The sequence below is a fragment of the Mirounga angustirostris genome, unplaced genomic scaffold, assembly GCF_029215605.1.
Source record: "Mirounga angustirostris isolate CCGP_5_RB_7025 unplaced genomic scaffold, mMirAng1.0.hap1 SCAF_18, whole genome shotgun sequence".
NCBI lineage: Eukaryota > Metazoa > Chordata > Mammalia > Carnivora > Phocidae > Mirounga > Mirounga angustirostris.
Window position 1 is genome coordinate 2,357,113 of NW_026991726.1, and position 24,049 is coordinate 2,381,161.

The following is a 24,049-nucleotide window of genomic DNA, read 5'->3' on the forward strand; positions in this document are numbered from 1 at the left end:
GCAAATAATAATTTTAACCATACATTTAGTTTTATATAATATTAAATCACTTTTTATAATAAGCTGTGAACTAGGTTCTGTTTTGTTTCATTTTAGTAGCTAATTAGTATGAGTCCTAATTAGTATGTGACTCTGACACACACATTAGTATGTGATCCTGACTTTTTCAGGATCGGGATACCTTCACTAAAATCCTTTTCCTTGTTCCTCTTGTAGTGCATGCTTTATTAATCTGCATTTAGAAGGAAAAAAAATCTGGTTCAGAAGAACAGAAGACTTTGAAATACGCCATATCACTTCAGTCTATGCTGTGAACTGCTTTGAGTTAATTAGCTCTGTCTCAGCAATTTCAGAAGACATGATGGACACGGGGAGGAAAGAAGAGAGAACAGAGGACTGAGTGTGCAAGAAACCAGAAAACAAAACAAAACAGAACAGCTAAGGACTCTCATTTAATCATCACTTCCCCCCTGCCCAACCCTAATACAAATCACTTTTAAAAATGACTCGTAGTCCAGATATTTACTTTCTCTCTTTCATGGTGCATTACACAGTTCCAACTAACGGGGGGGAAACCTCTGGCATTACAGCAATAACAGAAGAGGATCATTCAAGATTTGCATTACCTGGCAGATACAGCAAAACTAACGTCTGCTTTTCTTTGCCACTATCTCATCTCCTTTCCCAAGTTTTTCTTAAGTTCTACCAAGTTATGCATTTCCAAATATCATAACTGGAAATGATTATAATCCTTCCCAGATTACAGTTGGTAGTCCCCATGCTAACTCTGCCTTCACAGTGTAACAAAATATCTCATCATAATCCAACACACAGAGGGCACACATTTTTCCTCTCCATCTTCTGCACTCTCCCAATTATGATCCTTGATGAGGTAATTGCAAGATGTTGGAAGCAACAAACAAAATCGCTTTGATTTCATTAGACAAACCACACAACTAAAACACCTTGTATAAACTTAATTCACTGTATAATAATCTGACAACAAACTAGAACCACACAGCTAGTTAAGAAAGTTTGATTTAAAGTATAAACAATAAAAAGGCAATTAAAACACAGACTAACCAGGCAATTTAGCAGGTGTTCACTGAACACATAACTACTTTGCCATTGCTTTTCAAGAAATAAAACTTAAAACTATCATTTTAAATGCAGTCTGTTCAGCCACTTCCACAGATAAAATCTAAAGCTAATAAAATCTAAAATAATTTTGTACCTAGGAACAAAATCACAGTAGACTAATTATAAGGGCCTGGGAAGGAAGATTCTTTTCAAGTTCACATAAAATTGATGAAAAGAATGATTTAAGATATCATGCCCTGAAAGCACTAAGGAGACAAACTCTGACCACGTTGTAAATCTTTCAGAAATCAGTATGTGAGAATGATGGTAGCCTACTGATAAATATTTTCTTCAAACTTCTAAGTGACAGTAAAAATGTATATATAATAAATATAGTTATATTATTTAAAGCTGCCTATCATAAACTTTAAACTGCCTAACACAAAACCATAAAAAGTATTTTTTCAGGAGGTGCAAGAAAGGAATAAGAATTTCTTTTTTAATTCTGATAACGAGGAAGCCTAATGAATATTCAAGAAGCTAGAACACTAGTAGACAAGCAGAATCAAGGAAAGGACTCTTATAAAGAAGAAAAGTTAGCACTTAAATACATCTGTGCTTCGGGAATGTGGTACAGAGGGTGAAAAGTCAGCACCACTTGACTTGCAAACATTTCTTGAAAGACAGGCATTTTTCAATTTTTGGAAGGGATGGGAAGCTGGACAAAGAGGAAAAGTTGAGGCACTTAAGCATGATGCTAGTAACAATCCAATGCAAGTCAGAAGAGTTATGGTGCTTTCTCCTGTACTGTGCCTTTATTAGGGAATTTGCTAATTACTTTAAACTAATTATTTCATAATTCTTCCAAACCTTTATTATATAGCTCTACAGTCTCTATCTGCAAAATCTGAAAAATTCTGAAAATCAGGTTTTTTCAAAACTCATTTGGTGGCAAAACCTAAACTGAACTGACATGAAGCCACATAAAATTATTTATTCCACTTGATCTTAATATTCAGAAATTTTAAATTATTTAATGAGCCCTGCCCCAGACTGAAATATGTATGTAATAATATGCCATATATGCATATTATGTTCCTAGAAAATAAAAATTCTGAATTCACAAAAGATTTCAGGTAAAGGATTGAGGATTTTATTTAAAGGTAGGCTATACAAGCAGTCCAAGGCATAGACTTCTTATAGAAGACACCCTATCTGTGGTTCTGAACAAGAAAGAAAAAGAAAAAAAACAAAAAACAAAAAAACAAAAAAACACAAGAAATGAAAGGGGAAGGAGAACATGAATATATCCCAGCACAGTGCGACAAAGGCAGGAACACAAAATAAATCTGTCACTGAATGGCTGACTATCTGAACCAAGGAATGGGTATCTTTTAACATGACCCTAAATAGGTCCCTAAGAAATAGTAAACATTTAAGAATATTTTCTTTATATATGAATACCCCAAATCCCAACAGGACATATATGCTTTTACTTTATCTCTATCCCAATTCTTAATTTTACAATATCTAATTATGTTTTGGTTTTAGAATAAATGGAAAATCTGTTTCTTTAATAATTGTGTTAGATATGATTTTACTACCTAACTGGTAGGAGAGTCTTGAGAACAGGATTTTAAGAAGCTTCTAGCATCCAGGACTGATTTATTCAGCACAGACCTGTTTCCACAGTGTGCAGAATACAACTCCAGTCTGAGAGGAAGAGGGCAGGGAAGAGTAGTCCATGATCAGAAAATATGGTAGCTGGCCTGAGTCGTCTAGTTAATGAACCTAATGAGTAGATAATGCTAGTTGCCTACCCAATAGCCATTCCCATATTCTCCTTTCCTGACAGAAACTCAATTTTACTCAGGAAGACAGTAATCGTAGCTTTAAAAAAAAAAAAAAAAAAAAAAAAAAGCCCTTGATTCTCCATGCTTGTGGCTACGTGACACAGTTCTGGCCAATGAAATATAATTAGAATTCAGCAAGTGGAGCTTCCCAGAAAATTATTGTATCCTCAATTTAATAAAAGTCAGCAGACTCAAGTGGCATAACTTTCATCCTTTGCTCCTCCTACCCCTTCCTGGCTGGAACACAATGCAATGTCTGGAGAACCAGGCACAATCTTGAAACCATGAGAACCACCACAGGCTAATGCAGAGCTGAGAGGTAAAAGGGGCCTGGTCCTTTCATGACCTCATGGAACACATCACAAGGCCTGGACTACCTACTACTTTGAAACTTGGTTTCTTGGGAAGCCAATGTAGCACGCTTTTTGTTACATGCAGTTGAATGCAATCTGAAGCGAAACACTATACCCACAACAAATTATACTGAAGTACCCAAAACTCCTATTGATCTTAAAAGAAGGTAATACTGAATGCAAGATGATTCTCCTAAAGCAAAAATTTTCCCATAAAGATTGATCACTACAAACATACTTTTCCTCAGAGGGATGCTTAGTTTTAAATCTGTCCTTAACTGCCTATCAATTACTACATGTAACTTCTCATAATTGTCACCTTCTCTACCACAATTTTTAATGATCAGTCAGCAAACATCTCTTGTATACCAAGTACCTCTTATTTCATTCAACCATTCATAACTTCTTTAATTCAGGCGAGTCTTCTTTATTTTCTCCATGGAATGTGAAAGGCAGATTTCATAAAAACTTAAGCTAAGCCTCAGAATTTACCAATCCTATGCTCTTTATTACAAAATACATGCTAGCACAGGCATCTTCTTTAACTTTATATAGAATTTTATGAACATAGTTTATTTGACCAATTCCTCGATGGTTATTATTGAACATTTAAGTCTTTTAAAGTATTTTTTCAGATGATAAAGCTGAGAGAAAGGTTTTGCCCACAGTTCTCTTCATCTCTACACAGGATCGATTTTTTCCAGTGCAATGCCTAGTTTGAACGCTCCTGGCACGTATTACTGGGTTACTTTCTAGACAGACTGCTAGGTGTCATGTAAGAATGATGAATAAGACCCAACCTATGCCTTCACGGGGTTTATAGCAAGCATCTTCATAGGAATATTATACATGTGCTATGTGGGACAACAGTGGTTAGACACACAGTCCCATGGGAGCATACAAGAATGACACCTAATATGACTCAAGTATACTGGAAAAAGTTTCCAGAGAATGTAACACTTAAGCTGAGTCCTAAACGATAACCAGGGGTCAATCAGGCAAAGAGAGTGTGTGTGTGTGTGTGCGTGCGTGCCTGGGGATGTGCTGGTAGGGGGTTTTTGTTTTGTTTCCAGGCAGCAAAGGTCTAGAAGTAAGAGAACATGGTATGTTAAGAGAATTGATAGTTGAAGGGCTGAAACACAGAGTGCAGGCTGGGGTAATGTGAAAGATGATGCTGGAGAAACCAAAATGTAGACACATAATTCAAGTTAAAGAGTCTGTAAGTTTAGCCTTAGGGCAGTGGACAAAAGAAGAGTTTTGAGCAGCTGAAACATCATGGCTAGTATCCGTTAAATGCCTACTAAGTACCAGATTCTACACTATAAAATTCATATACGTAACCTTATTTAGTTCCTCCAACAAATGTATGAGGGAGGGACGGACACCTGTTACAGGAGTGTCGCCATCACTCAGGGGAGAGACAGTAGCAACCTAAAGGAGGGCACTGGTACTGAAGTTAAGGAGAAGCGGACAAAACTGTGATACGTTTAGGAAGTAGAATGAAAAGACCTGGTATTTGTTTGGGTACAAGGAGAAAGTGAAAGAGACAGAGATGAGCAGGGACTGAAGGGGACACTAATGAAAAACTGGAATACATGATCACTCAAAAATTGAGGCCCAGGTAACTGGATGATGATGCTGAAATTTTATTAAGGAGCTCAGGACCACAGAATATTTGAGTAGAGAGTAGGAACCCGGTTTTATTTTTAATTTAAAAAAAATTTAAAAAAAAAGATTTTATTTATTTGACAGAGAGAGAGCACACACACACACACACACAAGCAGAGGGAGAGGGAGAAGCAGGCTTCCTGCTGAGCAGGGAGCCCAATGTGGGGCTTGATCCCAGGACTTGGGATCATGACCTGAGCCCAAGGCAGATGCTTAATGACTGAGGCACCCAGGCGCCCCAGGAGTTCAGTTTTATATGCACTAAAATGGAGGTACAGGTGGACCATCCCGATGGAGCTACCTATCTGGCCTGTGGGCAGAACTTGGCAAACTTTTCTCAGAAGAGATATGGATGTGGTGAGTCACCAGTACATGGACAATAAATGAAGGCAACTGAGTAGGAAATATCACTCTCACCAGGAGCTTTTATCTTTTAAATCTTCCTGAGGCAAAACAATTACTTATTTAAGATCTCTTATATGCTCTCGACTCTTCACCTCTTTTAGATGTTAACATAATCTGAAGTCACAGATCTATATTCCTGTAGCTTTTTCTACAGTACATACCTAGCTTCAGTTCCGGTAACCAAATTTCCAGTCATGATCTGCATTTCACGATGTCTCATTATTTTCAAGGCCTTCTTACTTTTGATTCAAATATTAGTCAGCTGAGTTGACTTTATCAAGAAAATATTCAAAAAGAAGAGTACCCATGGTTCATTTTGTGTTTTCATATTTGAAAATGCCTTTTTTTGTTGCTTTCACATATAAAAGATAACTGTGAGTATAAAATGATTTAAAAACTCTATAGTCTTCTCATTACAGAGAAGAAACCTAAGTCTGTTTAGCTTTTGTTCCATATTACACAGTATATATCTTTTTGCTTGGGTACTTCTACAATATGTCCCTTTCCTTTTAATTGGACTAAGTTACCAAGACATAACAGGAGTGACCCTCTTTTCATTTGTATTACCCAGAACTTAACCCTTTTATCTATAAAGTCAGACCTTCTCAGCTCAGAAAACTTTTCATCAGTTCTGTCTTTGATCATTGTCTCTGCTCCATTTTTTTCTCCTGAAGAAAATCACTGTCTTTTGTTTAAATCTTATCCTGCATACCAATCATCTTCTCTCCTGTTGTTTCCACTCCTCTTCCTTTTCTCTGCATTCTTGCAAAGCATCTCATGGGTTTTTTTCTTTCGTGTCACTGGACACTCTTTCACAATGTCGGCCTCACTCTTCAGTATCACTTGTAAAGATGCTCACTCATCGCGCCCCCACCAATAACCTTCCCTTTTGTCCCTTCCCCGTATCATCTCACCAGTTTTTCATCTCGGCTCTTTGTTTCCCGTTTCAGATTTCTTAGAGATCATGACTCAAATTTTTTGAGAACTCCAAAGAGGTTTTTTTGTAATGTTTTCCTGGTCTCTGTAATAAATCATTTTAAAAGGTAAATTGTTCTTCTGAGTCTTCATGTAGCGCTACTTTCTGTCGTTCTGTAGAGCCTTTGCAAAGGTTTGCTAGGATAACTTTCCCTTTACTTACCCTCACAGAAGCAGATATCCAGACCCTGTGTATGCTAAAGGTACTCTTGGTCTTTATTTTGGCATTAAAGCCCCTCTCTTACCTAGAGTTAGTTTATTTGACGAGTATTTGGCAAGGAATTCAAAAGCAAGGGATTTGCCAGGGGATTCAAAAGCAAGGTAGTTCCCTGCCATCATGGAGCTAATATTTTAGCAAGGGAGACAGACAGCAAGAAATAAATAAATTAAATAACCAGTTTGTTAATAATGCCTAAAGGAGGGGAAGAAAAATGCAGTGATGGAGAAGAGTAAGTTATATACTATATAAAATATATAATAAGTAATGTAAGTCCACATGCATAGAGCCAGCCTGATTGCAAAGGTCCAAAGGGCTACCATCCACGGTGGCTATGCCTGTATATTCATTGTTTTATGCCAACTCTGGTGAACAAATGGAGGGATTCTTTCTTCAGCAAAGACTATCATGGGTATCCTTCTGGCCCATGCCACTGTCAATAGTAATTTCCTTGAACGGATACTTCCCTAGGTCAGTGCTCTACCATCAGTTCCCCACTTGTTTCTGCCTATTTTCTTTCTTTTTTTTTTTATTTCATTATGTAATGTTAATCACCATACATTACATCATTGGTTTTTGATGTAGCATTCCACGATTCATTATTTGCGTATTAACACCCAGTGCTCCATTCAGTACGTGCCCTCTTTAATACCCATCACCAGGCTAACCCATTCTCCCACCCCCCTCCCCTCTAGAACCCTCAGTTTGTTTCTTAGAGTCCATAGTCTCTCATGGTTCATCTCCCCCTCCGGTTCCCCCCTCCCCCTTCATTTTTCCCTTCCTTCTATCTTTTCTCTCTCTCTCTTTTTTTAACATATAATGTATTATTTGTTCCAGAGGTACAGGTCTGTGATTCAACAGCCTTACACAATTCACAGCGCTCACCATAGCACATACCCTCCACAATGTCTATCACCCAGCCCCCCATCCCTCCCACCCCTCACCACTCCAGCAAACCTCAGTTTGTTTCCTGAGATTAAGAATTCCTCATATCATTGAGATCATATGATACATGTCTTTCTCTGATTGACTTATTTCGCTTAGCATAATACCCTCTGGTTCCAACCACGTCGTTGCAAATGGCAAGATATTTTTTTTGATGGCTACATAATATTCCATTGTGTGTGTGTATGTGTGTGTGTATACATACACACACACACACACACACACACACACACACACACACACACATATATATATATACCATTTCTTCTTTAACCATTCATCTATTGATGGACATCTTGGCTCCTTCCATAGTTTGGTTATTGTGGACACTGCTGCTATAAACATCCGGGTGCACGTACCCCTTCGGATCACCTCATTTGTATCTACCCAGTAGTGCAATTGCTGGGTCGTACGGCAGCTCTATTTTCAACTTTTTGAAGAACCTCCATACTGTTTTCCAGAGTGGCTGCACCTGCCTATTTTATTTCTGTCAGATTCAGTCTCCAAATTGGTTGTGAAATACAGACACAATGGAAGCCCTCTTTTAAGTGTGATTAAGGCTGGCAATAGACCTATTAACTGAAAGAGATAAAGTTGACTTGAAAGTTAAAGTTTAAGTAGTACAATTTTAAGTTACACACATATGACTTAATAATTCATGTTTTCATATATGTTTTATATATACTTATATATATAACATTTCCTAATCTATTGATATTAAGAGCAAAGCTTCTGGTTTAACTATGGGACCACTAACTGGAGTCCTGTGTCATATTTTCTGCATAACCATGCATGTGATTAATCATGTATGGTTTCCAGATTAGGTTTTTCTAAAGCAGACCAAGAATTTCACCACTTGAAAAAATATTAAGCCATATGAGTACAGACTGCTTCTACATCTTTATGACTTCTTCCCAATTTTTTTTAGGCATCTCACCAGTGACTCACATTTGTTGAAAATTTCTAAAGAACCCAACTTCATTAAAAAAAAAAACAATCTTTTGTATAATTCATCAGTTCAATAAAAATTAATCAAATTGTGTAAGAAAAATAACAAGAACAACTGATCTGGGAATAAATAATTGTTTCATGATAATCATACAATTCAACGGAAAGACCAGAGGGAGAGAATTGTACCAGTTTCCCTAGCTAGTGGCCTGTTAGGGACAAGGTCAGGCTATCATGGGCACAGAAAAGGAATGGAGTGAATCAGTTGATCTAGTTGGCCAATTAAATGGAGATTGGTTAACAGAAATCTTAGGAAGAGAGAATGAAAAGAATAGTTACTTTATCTCCTTAACAGCCTCAAAAAGTAGCCCTGTCCCTGTATTAAAATATTAGTTCTCTGTTCTAGGTGGTAGGTACACAAATTTCAAAGCTTTGGGGGTAGACATTATAAAAAGGAAAAGGAATCAATCTCCACACCTGCTTCTAGAGACCTGCAATGTAGCTATTATTTCTAACTGTTTACCACTGGTCAGTGAGTAATTGTATTTTCCAGTCCAGTTGATCAACTTTATAGTTTGTGGATATCTTAAATTGTGGCAATAGGCTGACTGTCAAACCAAGATTTGGTGTTCCTCTGATTGTTGATCATCATCTTTGTTTTCATGAGTTTTAATAGGAAATTGAGAGAGTCAGTCTCAGAGTCCCTAGTCTGCCATCACATAAAACAAAGTGTCAACTTTTTTTTTTGTTTTTTCATAGAATAGGTGTTATTCATCTAAGTCAATGTAAGGCTGAAACAGTATTTCTGGAATTAATACTCATCATTTCTGATATCATAAAATAAATAGAAATGTTAAGGGTAGGGAGACTGTTGTGGTAAAGGTAGGGCCTTTTCTATTCTCTCCCCCAGAGACCTTTATATCTCCTTGAAAAAAGTCAGGCAAAAGACAAGCCTGCGAATGACTGATTTAGAATGGCAAACACCAGATAAGATTATTTGATGTTGTGATCCAGACATGATTGCTCTAAAACTAGTTATAACATAAAATTAACTAATATATCATGTTGAAAGTATCTCCAACTCCCTAGGAAGTTTTTGGTTACTTAAAGTAATGTACTATATTCTACTCAAGTCTTTTGGGTGAGACATCCTTTCTAAAAATATCCCACATTACACACAGGCTGAAACGTGTTTCTGGATAATTGGAGAACCGGTCAATCTATATCTTGAAACAAGTCAAAATGAATAAAATGTAACTCAGATGCAACATAGATGAAAACACACAAACACCTTTCACAAGCAAGAAATACTTAAACAAAAAAGCATCTCAGAGGAGAGTTTAGGAACGCCTTCAAAACCAGTAATGAGCATTAACTCTTAAATAGACTATGCTATTAATACCCAGACAGACCTCTACTAGACTAGAACTCAGTTTTTTATTTTTAAGAGTCTCCAGTACTCTCAGTTAACAATTGCCCCATTAAAAGAAAAGTTCTAAAGTCTCTCATAATAACAGAACCTGCAGAGGACCCAGAGTGTCAAATCCTAGTCAAATCATGTATTCTATTATTACTTTAAATTCCCTTGGGATAATGTTAAAAGGCAGCCCTTCATTATCAAGGACAGAAACCCTCAATCTCTGTGACTTTGTACATTTGTTTTTCTGCTAACTAATGTGAAGACATTTCTGTACTAGTTTTCTAGTGCATGACAAGATCTGAGCTCACACTGTTATGATCCATGAGCAATAAAGCACAGTTCTTACACTACTCATCACAGTTATCACTGCTAACACTGTTCCAGCTCCCCCAAGAAAAACCACCAGGTACAAAGTAAGGTGCATCGTGACGTTCACAGCTCTCTCAGGAGACGCCACGTGCTCAGATTAGAACCACTTTCGTTCAAGTAGCGGAATCTCAGCTCAGTTCTTGAGCTATAAATGACTCTACCAGGTCTATATTATAATAAATAACACTGCCAGAATCTGAATGGTGAGAATTCTATTTCCCTAGAAATTCCACTCCAAACAGTAACTGTACGGCTGTGAATTTGGTTACTTCATTTAAAACTTACATTTAAACAACTGGTAGGAAGATTAGATACAGTGTGATTTGGTCTAAAAATACACTGATGATATGGTAACAGATGAAAAAATGATTTAAAGTCTTGAATTCCATTACACTAATAGATAATTACTGTGAGAAGAATGGTTTGTGATAACAACATTAAAAACACAAAATGCAGAATCAGGCAAATACTCTAAGTCAGCAACAACAGAAAGTCTTGTGTGTAAAAACTGATCTGATCAGCAATGTCCACAGTACCCAAAACACGGAAAGAGCCCCAATGTCCACTCACTGATGAATGAATAAAGAAGATGTGTATGTATATATACATACATACACACAGTGGAATATTACTCAGCCATCAAAAAGAATGAAATCTTGCCATTTGCAACAATGTGGATGGAACTAGAGTGTATTACGCTAAGTGAAATAAGTTAGTCAGAGAAAGACAAATATCATGATTTTACTAATATCTAGAATTTAAGAAACAAAACTGATGAACATAGGGGAAGGGAAGGAAAAATAAAATAAGATAAAAACAGAGAAGGAGGCAAGTCACAAGAGATGCTTAACTACCGGGAACAAACTGAGGGTTGCTGGAGGGGACGTGGGGGGGATGGGGTAACTGTGTGATGGGCATTAAAGAGGGCACTTGATGTAATGAGCATTGGGTGTTATAGGCAACTGATCAATCACTAAATACTACCTCTGAAACTAATAATAAACTGTATGTTAACTAACTTCAATTTAAATAAAATCTAAAAAAGAAAAAAAGTCATCTGATCAAGTCAACTCATTTAGATATTTGGGAGTATCTTTTGAACCCACCCATTCTAAAGAGCCTTCAAGAAAGCAATCTCAACAAAGGTAATTCTGTAAGAATGCAATGATGCTGAGAGGCAACCTAAAATTTTTCAGGTCCCATGGTATGAAACTCTATAATCTCCAATGAACAGTTGTCCAAATGTTGAGCAAATTCAAAGCTTTGAGTTGTTATTTATTTTTGCTTGTAGTATTATTTAGTGTATTCAGAAGCCCTCTGGCATCCAAACTCCAAATACTAGATGAAAGAACTATTTGGAGAGAAGATATACCAGGATACCACATCTTCACATAGAATGTCTACGCATATCTGGTGTCTGAAGTTTAATAGTCTCTTCAATCAGTAATTAATTGTATTTCAACAAGTCTTTATTCAATTCTTACTATGTTGACTGCAATTCCACAGGCATGGTGGGAGAAATAAATAAAAGAAATAGTTCCTACTGTCAAGGAGTTTACAGTCTAGCAGAATTAACTTCAAATAATTATTATACTGAGAGAAATAAGAAAACATCAATTCCCAGTTACATGATTGAGTCATTTTGGATCTGATTTAGATGAAAATTTGAGGCCAGTACCATAATGGGATGGCACTTTGGCATCATGGGAGGAGGTGGAATATTGTGCACATGGTGAATTGTATGTGAATTGTAGTGGCCAGTGGATAAACTGTGGTAGACCGTCTCCAAAGATGACTGCCATCATTCCCTTTAAGTAATGGAGAATAATTCCCTCCCCCTGAATCTTGGCTGACGCTAGTGACTTGCTTCACTAAGAATGTAGCGGAAAGGACCTTCTAGGAGTTCTGAGGCTAGGTCCTAGAAGCCTTGCTGCTTCCACCCAGGTGTCTTTCTTGCGTTCCGCTATGGGTAGATCCCTGTGACAACTACATGCAATAAATCAGGGGCAGAGAGAAACTGAAGACAGAAGAGCAGGAAGTCATTGCAGTAGTTCAAGTAAAACATTAAAAAAAAAATCATAATAGAGGCCTTAAAACAAGAAAGTAATAGGAAGACAGGAGACGAAGAATGTCAGAGGTGAGCAGAGGGGAAAATCCAAAACACTTTCCAGCTGATGAAACTTAAAAGAACAAGAAAAGGTAGAAGTCAAAGTGGGTTCTAGAGGCTAGAAAATTTATGACTTGTTCAGGGTGTCCTAACTCTTAACTCTTAATTGTACCTGCTTTCCATATAAAGACTATTTTTCAGCACCTAGACAACCAAAAAGAGAATGATGCTATTAATAAAGATTAGGATCCAAAAGAAAACACACATGGAGAAAACAAGAGGAAATTAAATTAGAGGTGCTGGGCAGCCATCCAGGAAGAACCATTACAACAAGCACATGACAATGGAGGTACTGAGTGCCTTTTCTGGAACTGAGTACTTTTAATATATGTTTGATACTCTAAAGTCACCCAAGCCCCAAAAACAAGGACTTCTTTTGTGTCTCCACATGGTTGGTGGTTTCATTTGAAGTTAATCCCTTATTTTTTCTGGCCCAAAATCCCTTACCAATAAACGCCTTGTTAAACATTAAAAGCACTTAATGGTAAATTTGTAATGGGTTTGAATAAATTGCTCTCAAACTAAAAGTTTTCTACTTGAAAAATTAAATTTTCAGATTTACAGAAGTTTCAGATTTCAGTTGTATACTCCGTGGCATTTCAAATTATCCACATTTAAAAAAAAAAGTTCCTTCACACGTTGTCAAAACACATGATTTGGCGTCCTGTGCTGTGGTGATATTTGCTTCCATCCTGCCTCAAGTACTAAACACTGAAAGAAGACTGAAATCCCTGCCTGTCCTAGGAGTTTACCTTCCATCCTCTATGTCCTCCACGTCCCTAATCCTGTAAATCTTTGTACTACAGTTTTTTTTTTTTTTTACAATTGGGCCTTGGAGGAAAAGAAACACCTCGGTACATTAAAGGATTATTTAAGGCTAGAAAAATTATGACTTGTTCAGGGTGCCCTAACTTTTAACTCTCAATTATACCTTCTTTCCACATAAAGACTATGAATGCATATACTATAGAGCTTACCCAACCTTGTGAACTCAATCAGGCTCACAGATATGTACCACATCCCCATGAGCAGATTAGCCACTCCTTTTTAAAGACTCCCAAACTAACTTATGTTAGGTTATAGCTATAACTAATGTTGCCAAACAGCATGATCAAATTCATTTACATGTATTATTGAAATTGTGTGAGTTAGGGGCGCCTGGCTGGCTCAGTCATTAAGTGTCCGCCTTTGGCTTGGGTCGTGATCCCAGAGTCCTGGGATCGAGCCCCACATCGGGCTCCCTGCTCAGCAGGAGGCCTGCTTCTCCCTCTCCCACTCTCTCTGCTTGTGTTCCCTGTCTTGCTGTGTCTCTCTCTGTCAAATAAATAAAAACTTAAAAAAAAATAGCTATGAAATTGTGTGAGTTAGATCAGTATTTCTCAGACTTTTCACATAACTCCTTAAAGACTCTTTAGACATTTTTTGTTAATCATCCCCCCATACAATTTTAATACACTTAAAAGTATATCTGTTATTGTACTATTGAGTACTATTTTTATGCTTTATATATTTAAAAAAATACTTTTTTTCAAACTCCCCAAGAACCAATTTTTACCCTCCTAAGGAGGATGTCTCTCTCACTGAGAATGCATGTTTTATTTAGATTAATAAATTGTTGCTCAAACAAGAATTATTCTTATCGCCAAAATAATGCTAAGCCTTAGATCATTATATAGGGATTCATGAAGAACATGAGAAAGACTCATGACCATACTCCTGAAACTTTCAACTTCAAGACTGAGAAGTGCAATGATATCACTTTCAGTATCTGCTAAATAAAACTATGAAATTCTTCCATTTTAAAGGCCACTGTCATTCCTCCATTCTTCTCTGATTTTGTTGAGAGATCAGCTCAGATTATTTGTGGCTAACAAGTAAAGTATAGATTTTAAAACCAGAAGTATAAGTAGTTCTATTCATGAGGTCCTCAAGTACAAAACAGATAATAAAGATACAAATAAGAACTTGACAATCCTAAGTACTCCCAATTCACCTAACTACAGAAACAGTAGTAGCACTGACATTTGGTAGAAAAGAACTGTGAAGGAGTAATATTAAGATGAAGAACACTATTTAAATACAAACTGTTTAAAAGGAAATATCAGAAAGCGATCATTTTACTAATAGTCCCCAAAATGCTATTTACGTTGATGTATAATTAAAACTCCTCAATATTAAAGCTCAAAATATATTTCTTCTTAGTTAATACACCGGGATCTCCTTTCTTCCTCCAGCATAAGTAGAGCTAAAATACCACTTACTCCTGGCTAAAGCAAGGACAATAGAGGAAGAAGAAAAGCCATAGGGTTTGTAACCCATTAGGGCTCCATCCCACCCACCCTCCCATTCACCCAGAGGAAGACTAATGGGGTGCGGAAGGGGCATAAATTATTTATAGCAAGCATAAGGCATTCTTACAGTCAGCAGAAACAAAGATCTTCCCCTACCAAAATAGAAAAAGGGGGATTATGCCTAATACCAGAGTTTATTAGGGGCAAAATATTTAAGGAACAGCCACACAACCTCAACTACATCAAAATATTACATATTTTAAGACAAAGAAAACATTTTGTAATGGGAGTATCATTACTCTCTTATGACTTGGCAACCTGAAAGCTGTTAAGCCTGCAACAGGACTTCAAAGTTGAGACTTAAACTGTCTTTTCCAGTTAATCCCTTCTTTTTCTGGCCCAAAGAAAGAAATGTAGGATTTCTTTACCATTACTTTAGTGATACTTTAGTGTTACTAAAAAATACCTGTCTTCTTGTTCTAAGGTATGAGCTGTATACATTTTTAAGTCTCTACTTCCTGAAGAGATTTAGCAAACTAAGGCTTTATTTTCTGAGTAACCAAAATGTCAATTTTATTAGCAATTGTAAATTTTCTGTAATACTTTGATTCCATTTATTTTAAAATAATTCTAATAAAGAATACCTAAAATCATGAATTATCCTTTACAATTATTTTTTTATCCTACAATTTGTACATACTAAATTTCTCAATTTAGATAGCAAAAAGTTATATTATATAAGAATATAGTGTGTATCTGGGGATAGTGGGTACTGACCTAGTGATATTTGGTCATTTAAAACAGAAGACTTGGTTAAATGATTACCAATAAAAACACAAAACATTTCTTTATAAATCAGAGGCAGCCACCAATTAATCGCCCCATTTTCAGGTCAACTGAACACCCTTCCCATTTGCCTTAACATAAATCCACAATGCCAAAATGAGACAGTCTGGCCAGCACAATGACAGTTATCTAGTAAGCAATTTATGGTAGGAACTTTTCATAATTAAGTTTCTTCCTTCATTTTAAAAATGGGATCAGGGATCAATGAAAAGATAAGTTAACAAAGGGTTAAGAAAAAACATAATCATAAATCATATTTATGATCCCATACCAAATATCTGTAAAAAAATAGTTGTAATTGTTCATTCAGCAATTAATGTATCAAACACTGTGTTAACTATTAACATTGAACATGACAGTCATGGGAGAAAAATCCATTTCTTCAAAAAAATTTTTTAAATTAATAAATTTATTAAACAAAATACTGCCTCAAAGTATATCCTGGCTAGGGAAAAGAAACATGAAAAGCAAAAAAGTCAAGTCAGAACAGTAGCAAAGTGTATGAGAAATTATGTATTTACCTTGGCTCTGCACTCAGTGTTATTACAGTTTTTTGTGGTAGAGAACCTTGTGAGTTTTGTTTCAAATCCTGTAAAAATAAACAAAATTTTTTTATTTTACTTTTAAAACTTAAGTTTCAAAACTAGCTATGTAATAGTACTTACAAAAATCCTAAAAAGGACACAATGGTGTCCTCCTTCTAGCTACATAAAGGTCCATCAAAGTTCAAAATAAGTAATTCTTGTGTGTGTGCATTTTTATGGGTGTGTCTTTAGACTTCAGTACGGCATGTGTTACACGGACTACTAGAGTCCAATTAGGAACCAAGTAAATCAAAGTTCTAAAGATCATTTTGCAAAAAGTTTCACTATTTTACCTTTGTATCACAGGTTTCATATCCTTAAGCAATGTATGTCCATTTATTGGATTTTTTACTTCAACATGAAAATATGTAACCATAATTTGATTGCAAACATCAGTATATGAAAATACTGAACTTACTATCTCTGATTCCAGATGTGTAAGTTCCAATTACATGTAAAATTTCAAAGCCTATGGCTCACAATAGACTCTAATGATAAAATATTACAGTTTTAAAACATCTGAGTTGCCAAATCGAAGTCTAAAGAGGTTTGCAATCCCCCATTTTTTCCCACTGTTCTTCCTTGCTGCTGAAGAGTATATTCTTCCTCTCAGAGTATGTTCTGTTTTATTGGCTCCCCTGATCCTAACCACGATACAAGCCAAGGCAGGAATCATCCCATCTAACAGAAAAATGAATGAGGGCTCACAGATGTTAAGCAACTTTTTCAGGCCCATGCAATCAGGTACAGAGGTGGGGCTAATAGCTAGTCTTTAATTCCTCAACTGCTCCTCTGCTGTTACACACATCTGAGCACTGCTCACAGCGCTCCATGGGCTCATCCTGAAACCAGAAGACAATTCAGGGGCTTCTAATTAAAGCCAAGCAAAATAACTAATTACAGCGTCTAGTTACCTTACAGTACCATATTAATAGTGTTCTCAAAGCTGTATGTTCCACATAATGAAGTTCATTAGTTTTCATGCTTAGATTTCGTCAGAACAAAATATACACCATAAATCAAATACAGACACACTTACAGGAAAGAAGAACACATAGGTATTTCATATAAAATGATACAAATTCTTTCAAATCATGTATAAGGAAATCACTATTTTTCAAGGTTTCTTTTCACTCAGCTTCTCACCCCCTTTTCTGAATCAAGAACAAAAGAATCACACATTTTTATGATAATATAAAAGGTAGCAACTAACCACGTCTAGGAGGTTATCAAAAGAGTAAGAGTTGTACGAGTTTTTGTCCTTCAAAATAAGAAGTAGTGCAGAATATCCAATTATCTTCTTCAAATTCATTAATGAATGAAAGAGTCTGTGAACCAAAAATTTTTACTGGTCTGAGAAGCAATTCAAACATCAGTATACGATATTTTCAGTTTCTTTAATAATGGCCAAACCACCATCACCCTGTATTCACAAAGTGAAACCTATAATGAAGCTATAATGAACGGACTCTTCTTTGCCCAGAACTAAGTACTTAGGAAAAAAAAGTTAGTCAAAAGATTTCACTAATAAGGATTCATTTAAAATAGAAAACTTTCTGTATACACCTGAAACGTGTAAACTTAATCAAACTACCGATACTTTCTACAAGTATCATGCCAAATACTAAGAATATTCAACATGATCACTCCAATAGCTTTAAGGCTTTGTTACCAAAAAAGTGATTTGGTCCTTTACTTTAGAAAATTCTTTAACAAATGTTGAAACAGCAAAAGAAAGCATGAGATTAACTGTCACTCACAAGAATATTCGTTCAGTATACATACTTCAAAAAACTCAAATTCCTGAAAACTTCAAATAAATATTTTGCTGACTTTAGTTTCATGTTCTTGTTCAAAAAAAGAGAAAGTTTTCACAGGTCTGGATAATGAAATTGTCTTTCTCCTTGTTACTTTTCTTGGTCATTAAAATTGTTAATTGTATTCCAATTGTACTTTTATGTCTGAGGAACCAAAGAGATGCGTATGAATCAACCTACTCAAGATCAATTCTGGAATATAATCTTGGTACAGTATCAACTATTGCTGAAGCACTACACGTGGGAAAAGAATTTGAAGGTTTTTTTTTTTTTTCAAGTTCCATCTTGTTTCTTTAAAGCTTTATAGAACAGGTAACCCTAAGTAAAGCCACTGAAGAAATCTGTCGAAAAACTTGGCTAAACATGCTTTCAATCAGCCATTGAATCTATTATGTTTATAGAGTGATTATATTATTTTCCCCAATACAGGACGCAATTTTGGACCTACATGTTAAGAACATTTTTGTTGGCATGCAACGACAAAAAAATGTTTAAGAGAATTAAAAATAACTTCTTTTTGCAGAGCACTGAGATTACTTTCAAAGATGTAAGTGATCACAATCAGTAAGTTAATTAACTATGCAAATGTGTTATACATACATAGTGTTAAAGTCTTCTGCATGTGAGTTCAGGCCATCATCCAGCTAAGTTTCTTAGTCTATTCAAATGTTTTCCTAGGTGATAACAAGTGTTTTCACCAGACTAAAAGACAATATGAGTGACTACAATTCAGTTATAGGAACAAGCCCCTCGATTTAAGTTTATTTTTATCTATATGGCAATCTTTATTAGGCTGTCAGAACCTGAAGAATAAAAGTCATGTTGTACTCCCCCTGCTTGTGTTCCCTCTCTCACTGTCTCTCTCTCTGTGAAATAAATCTTAAAAAAAAAAAAAAAAGAAGGGGCGCCTGGGTGGCTCAGTCGTTAAGCGTCTGCCTTCGGCTCAGGTCATGATCCCAGGGTCCTGGGATCGAGCCCCGCATCAGGCTCCCTGCTCAGCGGGAAGCCTGCTTCTCCCTCTCCCACTCCCCCTGCTTGTGTTCCCTCTCTCACTGTCTCTTTCTCTGTGAAATAAATAAATAAAATCTTTAAAAAAAAAAAAGTCATGTTCTCCATCAGCTAAAACCTTATATGTATTACAGTGCACTGGAGCTTAAACTGAGGGAATGCCACACATCAATGTTTGTATCCTAAAGGCACATGCACAGTCTTCTAACGAGGTAAGCACTAAGAACTGGTAGTGTATTCCCCAAATGCTTTCTCAGGATGCATAAAGCCATTCTGTTTAAAGCAAAACAAGACTAAACACAGTAAATAAGTTTGGGAAACATTGGGTAAAGCAAAATTTTAATGTTTCAACAATTCATCATTGTGGGATTTCCCAGAGCCTCTAATTTTCTAACATGCCCGTATTTTATTATCACTGAACCGGACCATCACTTAGAAATCACAGTTTTCTACTCTGGTATCATTACTACTGTTTCAGGCAGATACTATCATGTTTGTCAGTGAAGTTTGATCTATACATATGGGCCCTCATACTTACCCTTTGTTCATTTTTTTCTCCTACCTACCTTAACTACAACATAGAAATAGGCAGAATTCTAAATATTTCTGTAACTGATCTCATTACCATTTCTTCTCTTGCACATAGCCCCATTATCCACTTTTAGGCTGAACATCCATCACAAACACTGTCCCCCTCTAATTCATTTTTTCATGCCATGATTAGAATTAACCTTCAAATAGCCATGATGTTTTCTTGCTCTCCAGGTGATAATTATATAAACATTCAATCTACTGTTGAGAGCAGTACTCTAAGTAAGAATCACCTTTAGATGGCAGAAGAGAAAGCTAGAAGGGTCTGGACCCCTGTCGGCACTGTAGAGCTGCTATACCTGAACTGGGGACCTGCAGACTTCTTCCACGTGGCATAAAAATAAGTAGGATAGGGTTTATTCAGTTTTAAGTTGTTATTACTAGCAGCCAAATGCAATCCTTAACTCATACACTTGTTCACAGGGACACTTCTGCCAACATTTGAATAAACAGTCAACAGTCTAAGAACAAGAGAGCACCCAATGCTAGCTGCCTCTTTGTTTATAACTCTCTAACTTGTGTTTTGAAATTTCCTACTTAAAATGTCTATGCTAATGACTTGATAATTGTGTATGACTTCTCAATGAAGTGTGAAGTGCTCGCAAAGCAAATTTACAAATGTCAAGTATAATTTGAGAATTATTGTCTTTTTTCTCTAAGATGCAATTTTGTATGGTGATGTTTTTATAAGCTAAAAGCATAACCAAACATATGGAGGAACTAATGACAGCCCTTCTGGAAAGGTTATGAGATAGAAAATGTTCAGTTGCAAAAACTCAATGACCTGTACCCAAGTCTCTTTCAATATGGCAGCCAGAGAGAGAGCAGGTAGACAGTATAGGAGAATGACTTCTTCATTTCCTCTTAGGAACTCTTTTCTGAATATAAGCCTCACTTTTAAATTCAATAAACCAAGAAGACAGGAGCAGGTGAAAAGGAAAAAAATGGAGGATCTGACCTTATTTTAAAAAATGCCTTCTGTGGGAGAAAAACCAATTATCATTATCAGCCAATGAATGTTTTCCATTTTAAGCCCAGCTCAACCTCAACAGATGCCAAATACATTTGCCACAAGAAAACTGAGAAGATATTCAAGATGCTACCATGAATATATTTTCAAGGATTCAAGTCAACTAATGAAACCTCAAGAATTTGTTTTTCAAATATCTAGAAAGGCAGTCAAAATACTATAACTAAAATTTTAATTAACACTTATAATGATTAGTGATATCAGTTGTGGATCAATCTGTAATGATGACTTTATATGTTGTATACACTTTTAACATACGGGAGAGAGCATTTATTAAAAAAAGAGGTTCACTTCTTAAATCTGTATTATAAGAAAATCAGAGCACACTTTAACAATTTTAAAATATTATTGAAGTACACCATTTTTGATAGGAAAAAAATCTGGAAGAAATAATAACTAAGCCATAATGAAATAATAGTCAAAACTCCTTCCCCAACATAGGAATCTCCTCTACAATGATCCTAATGAATGGTTACCCAAACTAGGGCATGATGATGGAAATCTCACTATCACAAAAGGTAAGCCTTTTGATTATTGGGAAGCACTATTTACAAAGTCTCCTGCTGTTCTGAGCTAAAGCCTGTACTCACTGTTTCCAATCCTGCAATGTGAAAATAACTGAGCTTCCCCTCCCTCACTCATCTCACAGACCTTCTAAGAGTTGAAGATGGTTTTGATATCAATACCCAAGCCAACCCTTCTCATCCCAATTCCTTATATCATCTATATATGTCAAAGTTTCTAGGTTCTTCTACTTCCTGGCTAAACTCTAGGCTGAGAACAACTGGATATGAAATAGGATGAAATTAAACTGCTATACAATCAAGTATGGCTCTTTATCTCCTTGGATTATAGCTATGATTTATTTGATACCAAATCCCTGGTCAACAAGGTAACCCCAATTACCACATTATACTTGGGAGAAAACAGAATCAGCTTTATAATAATGTTTTACTACTCCATTTGCAGAAATGCACTGCAATAAAAAGTTAGGACAGCTAGTACATTCTCAATACAATTCTTGAAAAATGCTTTGAATATTGATGTTGTTTTTCTATAGCAATACTTATAAGGGATGTCATTATTGATATGGTCTGATGTACATTAACAATTTCATCAAAGATATAAGCCTGTGACCCAAAATTTAAAAAAAATTGTTTTATAATCACTTTTTAATAATTATATTACCTGGTACCATAATCCACAACCACCCAATCTTTTGCAGTTCCTGTGATAGCATCATGATGTTGAAACAGTCCCAAATTTCTTCTGGCTTCTGTCAGTGCCATGCAATGGGATGATGAAAGAAATTTACTTATCTTGTATTTCTGAGCTTGTTTCAGGGCGAAATAGTAAAGAATTTCAGCAGCCCTAATTGTATAAAACAGTCATTAATTCTTATTTCAAAACAAACATTTACTATTTAAAATATGTGGTACTGATACAATTTTTAAATGCATTTTTAAAAAAATCCACATTTCAGCACAATTGATAAAAAAGATATTGATAATAAACATTCCTATAAAACCATCTAGGTAGCCATCTAATATATCTAGATTATCAATCATCAGAGAACATCATGTCTAAATTGATATAAAGGACGCTTGTTCTAGATGGTCCTGGAAAGAAGCCAGTACCCACTGGCAGCGAGATAGGTGTACTTATGTATAACATAGTGGAAAAAAAAAAAAAAAAGCTCGAAACAGCAGTAAAAAGTGGATAATGGTTGCTGCCCTTTCTCCTCTCCAAGATCAGCCCAGACACATACCAGGAACTTCATCACCAGAAAGCCATTCACTCTCACATACATGCATTAAAGGAGAGACGGTGCAGAAATGGTCACATGAGTGGGAGACTAACAGTGAAGGAGAGGCAGAAAGCGATGGCCTGACAGCTCAGTGACAACAGCTAGTCTCTGTGCTGAATGAGAACATTCGACAACTAGAGGGAAAGTAACAATATAAACTGAAAGGTGATAAAACATATGCTGTCGCTTCTCGTTTATTTTAAAGAAAAAACACTTGGGCTTACGAGTAGTTTTTGAGCAAGAATATGGGGACTTATCATTTTCATGCTTTATTTTTTTCATCAGAGGATATGGTTCAAGACAGGTTTCGAAAAAGTTCTTTAAAAAAGAGATATGGCTTGGGGTGCCTGGGTGGCTCAGTCGTTAAGCGTCTGCCCTCAGCTGAGGTCATGGTCCCAGGATCCTGGGATCGAGCCCCACATGGGGCTCCCTGCTCCGCGGGGAGTCTGCTTCTCCCTCTCCCACTCCCCCTGCTGTGTTCCCTCTCTCTCTGTCAAATAAATAAATAAAATCTTTAAAAATAAATAAATAAAATCTTAAAAAAAAAAAGAGAGATGGCTTGATGAAGTAAAAAGTTTAAGAAGATTCTTTATGCCAAACATATTAAGAAGGATGGAGAGAAAACCAAGGCAGCTTGAAAATGTATCACAATATAAGGAAAAGGACAAATTTAAAGTACTCAAAAAAAAAAAAAAAGAATTGTTTTAAATTTTGAAATAATTAGAAGATACTAAATAATCTCTGCCTTTAAATTCTAATCTTTCTAAAATTCATGGCAGGAGAAACACTAAGTTTGAATTAAAGAAATTGTGTATATATGTTCATCTATACCCATAGCACATATTCTTGGCTTTGCAAAGAGTACCTATACATATAGATATCCCAAAATGTAAAAAGGGGGTTTAAAAAATATTTTCTTCTTTATACTCTTCTATCCTATCCAAATGTTTTACAAATGAGCATCAAGATGAAATATCTATAATCAGACAATAAACTTATTTTCAAGTAAGTTGATTACATTTTGAAATTTGTCATTATTATATGGTTTTTTGTCATTTTATTTTAAAGCAGAATTTTCAAAATATATTATTACTCACACTAAGTACTTTACCTTAAATATGTTCAATAAATTAAAATTGAATCAATATTTGTAACTCTTTGTCACTAAAAAATAGTTGACACTTTTAAAAAAGTGCAGTAGTCCAAAAGAATCTCTACATTACTTAGTACTTTCTCTGTTTTTATCATAGGTAGTTTAGAGTAACATAATAGAGAATTAATATTCTATTGGGCAAGAATGCATCAATCTCTCTAATATAGAAATACTATTTTATTACAAATACAGGAATATGTATCCATCTGGCACATTTGTGAATATCCCCCCAAAAAGGCAAAGATCAGGCTTTTGAAATAATGCTGACAGCATGAAACAGTAAAAATAAAAAAAAAAAAAAACACTACTATACCAAAGTGCAACTCTGGGAGAAATTCATGATCTTTATAAAAGGGCTTTCCAAAATGTACTATTTCTACCAGTACGGAGAAGAAGGTAGATATAACATGACTTTTTATTTTTAATACTGAGATTCATCATGAAAATTAATCATCATGAATTCATGATCTGAACTAAGCTGGAAGTGAACTCATCCTGAAAATGAATTAATCTCCCACGCTA

At 35.7% G+C, this 24,049-nt stretch overlaps 1 protein-coding gene across 4 annotated transcripts in view; it reads right to left on the reverse strand.

Annotated features, from left to right (window-relative positions):
- Positions 1-24,049, reverse strand: part of LOC135363102 (alpha-mannosidase 2-like) — a 119,567-nt gene that overhangs the window by 47,955 nt on the left and 47,563 nt on the right. For 2 of the 4 annotated variants that reach the window (XM_064583787.1, XM_064583786.1), the window contains exons 4-6: positions 21,756-21,938; positions 17,335-17,449; positions 16,059-16,126 (exon numbers count right to left, since the gene is read on the reverse strand). In XM_064583787.1, the coding sequence (XP_064439857.1) occupies positions 16,059-16,126; positions 17,335-17,449; positions 21,756-21,938 (366 nt within the window). The remainder of the gene's footprint in view (positions 1-16,058; positions 16,127-17,334; positions 17,450-21,755; positions 21,939-24,049) is intronic. The other 2 variants (XR_010408808.1, XM_064583788.1) reach the window with 1 other exon arrangement.